The following is a 1,660-nucleotide window of genomic DNA, read 5'->3' as shown; positions in this document are numbered from 1 at the left end:
GAAATTTTTCTATTTATTACGATCCCTGTTGCTTCCTCATTCAAACTAATTAGCAGACCAAACCTGAGAATCTTCTAGAAAAATGAAGATTCCAGGAAGGACACACTCTATCCTATTGGCTCAGCCTCTCAGTCATGCTTACGTGCCGAAAGACGGGTCATTTTTACATTCAATAATTAACCCTCCATTTGAAGTTATTATTATTTTTTATTCCCCCATCTCTTCTTCGCTTTCGTATCCATCAAGTACAAGGGCAAAGATGTAATTCTGGGGAAAGTCAACTATAAAAGTCAAAAGATAGTTGTACCACTTACACAATTTACACAAACCAAACAACTTATAAGTACCACACCGATATGACTCCTAAATGATTCCATCTTCTAAGCAAATCCAACATCCTTTCCACATTTGAAACCAAAGTATAACAAAACCCTTACTGTTCATATTCTCACACCATGAAGAGAGGTCTGCATGAGAGAGAGATTGATAGCATAACCATGGCTAATTGCTTGATGTTTCTATCTAAAGGAAGGGAATCATACTCTTTTCCTTCATTTGATCATACCATGAGCAATCTTTCTCCTGCTCGTGTTTTTGAGTGCAAAACATGCAACAGGCAATTCCCGTCGTTTCAAGCCCTAGGCGGTCACCGTGCAAGTCACAAGAAGCCAAGGTTGATGGGAGGAGAAGGGAGCTTCGAGACTCAATCGCCAGCAAAGCCTAAAACGCACGAGTGCTCTATTTGCGGACTTGAGTTTGCTATTGGACAAGCTTTGGGTGGTCATATGAGGAGACATAGAGCTGCCTTGAATGATCAAAACCAGGTGGATCCTCTGAACCCTCCTATCACTGATGATCAAAAAGCAGTTCCTGTCGTGAAGAGATCTAATAGCAGGAGGGTTTTGTGTTTGGATTTGAATTTGACTCCTTATGAGAATGATATGGAGTTGTTTAAGCTCGGAACGACAGCTCCTATGGTCAATTGTTTCTTTTAGATCTTACATGTGCACTCTCATGAAACTATACCTATAGCCTAGGTTTTTTCCCCTTTCCTTTCGTTCTTCCTGGATTTAGGAACACTCGCTATATACATCTTGTATTTATATTTGTTAATTTGTTCATATACATGAAATAAGAAGCTAGATCATGCTATTAATTTCATTTTCATTTAATTACTTAAATGATCAGTTTTATCACGTCATCATGAGACACAGATGAGGTATAACATGATAATTAATCTGGTGATGAGTTGGTGATTACAATTAAATGACAGGCATATTATTACTATTATACAATTAAAGTATTTATCTTTGGATTTTCCATATTCCTAATTAAATGGAAATTAAGGGAGAAATTTTACAAGTGCGATGAAGTGGCTTTCTCAGCTGGAGCTGGTCCAGTAGTTCAAATTAATTAGTTTGAAATTTTGGATTGGAAAAACCCAGATTCAAATATTTGAAAAGGTGAGCAGACCCGTTCATGCATGAGGGATGATCGTTGCATATGTAACCTAAAATGAAGCCCTCAAATCTTATGCCTTCAGGAGCAGAAAAAAGTAATGAACAGAGGGGCGCAGCTGATATCAAGCTCTGGTGATGATGATGATGAGATAAACTAGGGTTTAGCTAAGCTTCACGCTACTACATATTTTGGTTTAAGC

The 1,660-nt window shown here is 37.9% G+C and overlaps 1 protein-coding gene across 1 annotated transcript; it reads left to right on the top strand.

The window, feature by feature from the left end:
* Window positions 1-327: 327 nt before the first annotated feature.
* LOC118060230 (zinc finger protein ZAT11) lies at window positions 328-1,167 on the top strand. Its single transcript, XM_035073437.2, has one exon. It carries the CDS (start codon window positions 456-458, stop codon window positions 993-995), a length of 540 nt encoding a protein of 179 aa, XP_034929328.1. The 5' UTR covers window positions 328-455; the 3' UTR covers window positions 996-1,167.
* Window positions 1,168-1,660: the final 493 nt, after the last annotated feature.

Source organism: Populus alba, chromosome 10 (genome assembly GCF_005239225.2).
Source record: "Populus alba chromosome 10, ASM523922v2, whole genome shotgun sequence".
NCBI lineage: Eukaryota > Viridiplantae > Streptophyta > Magnoliopsida > Malpighiales > Salicaceae > Populus > Populus alba.
Note: the sequence above shows the minus strand (reverse complement) of the source record. Positions and strands in the feature narration are given on the sequence as shown.

Bases quoted from the DNA above. Each gene is read 5' to 3' on its own strand.
- LOC118060230 (XM_035073437.2), top strand. From the start codon at position 456: ATGAAGAGAGGTCTGCATGAGAGAGAGATTGATAGCATAACCATGGCT.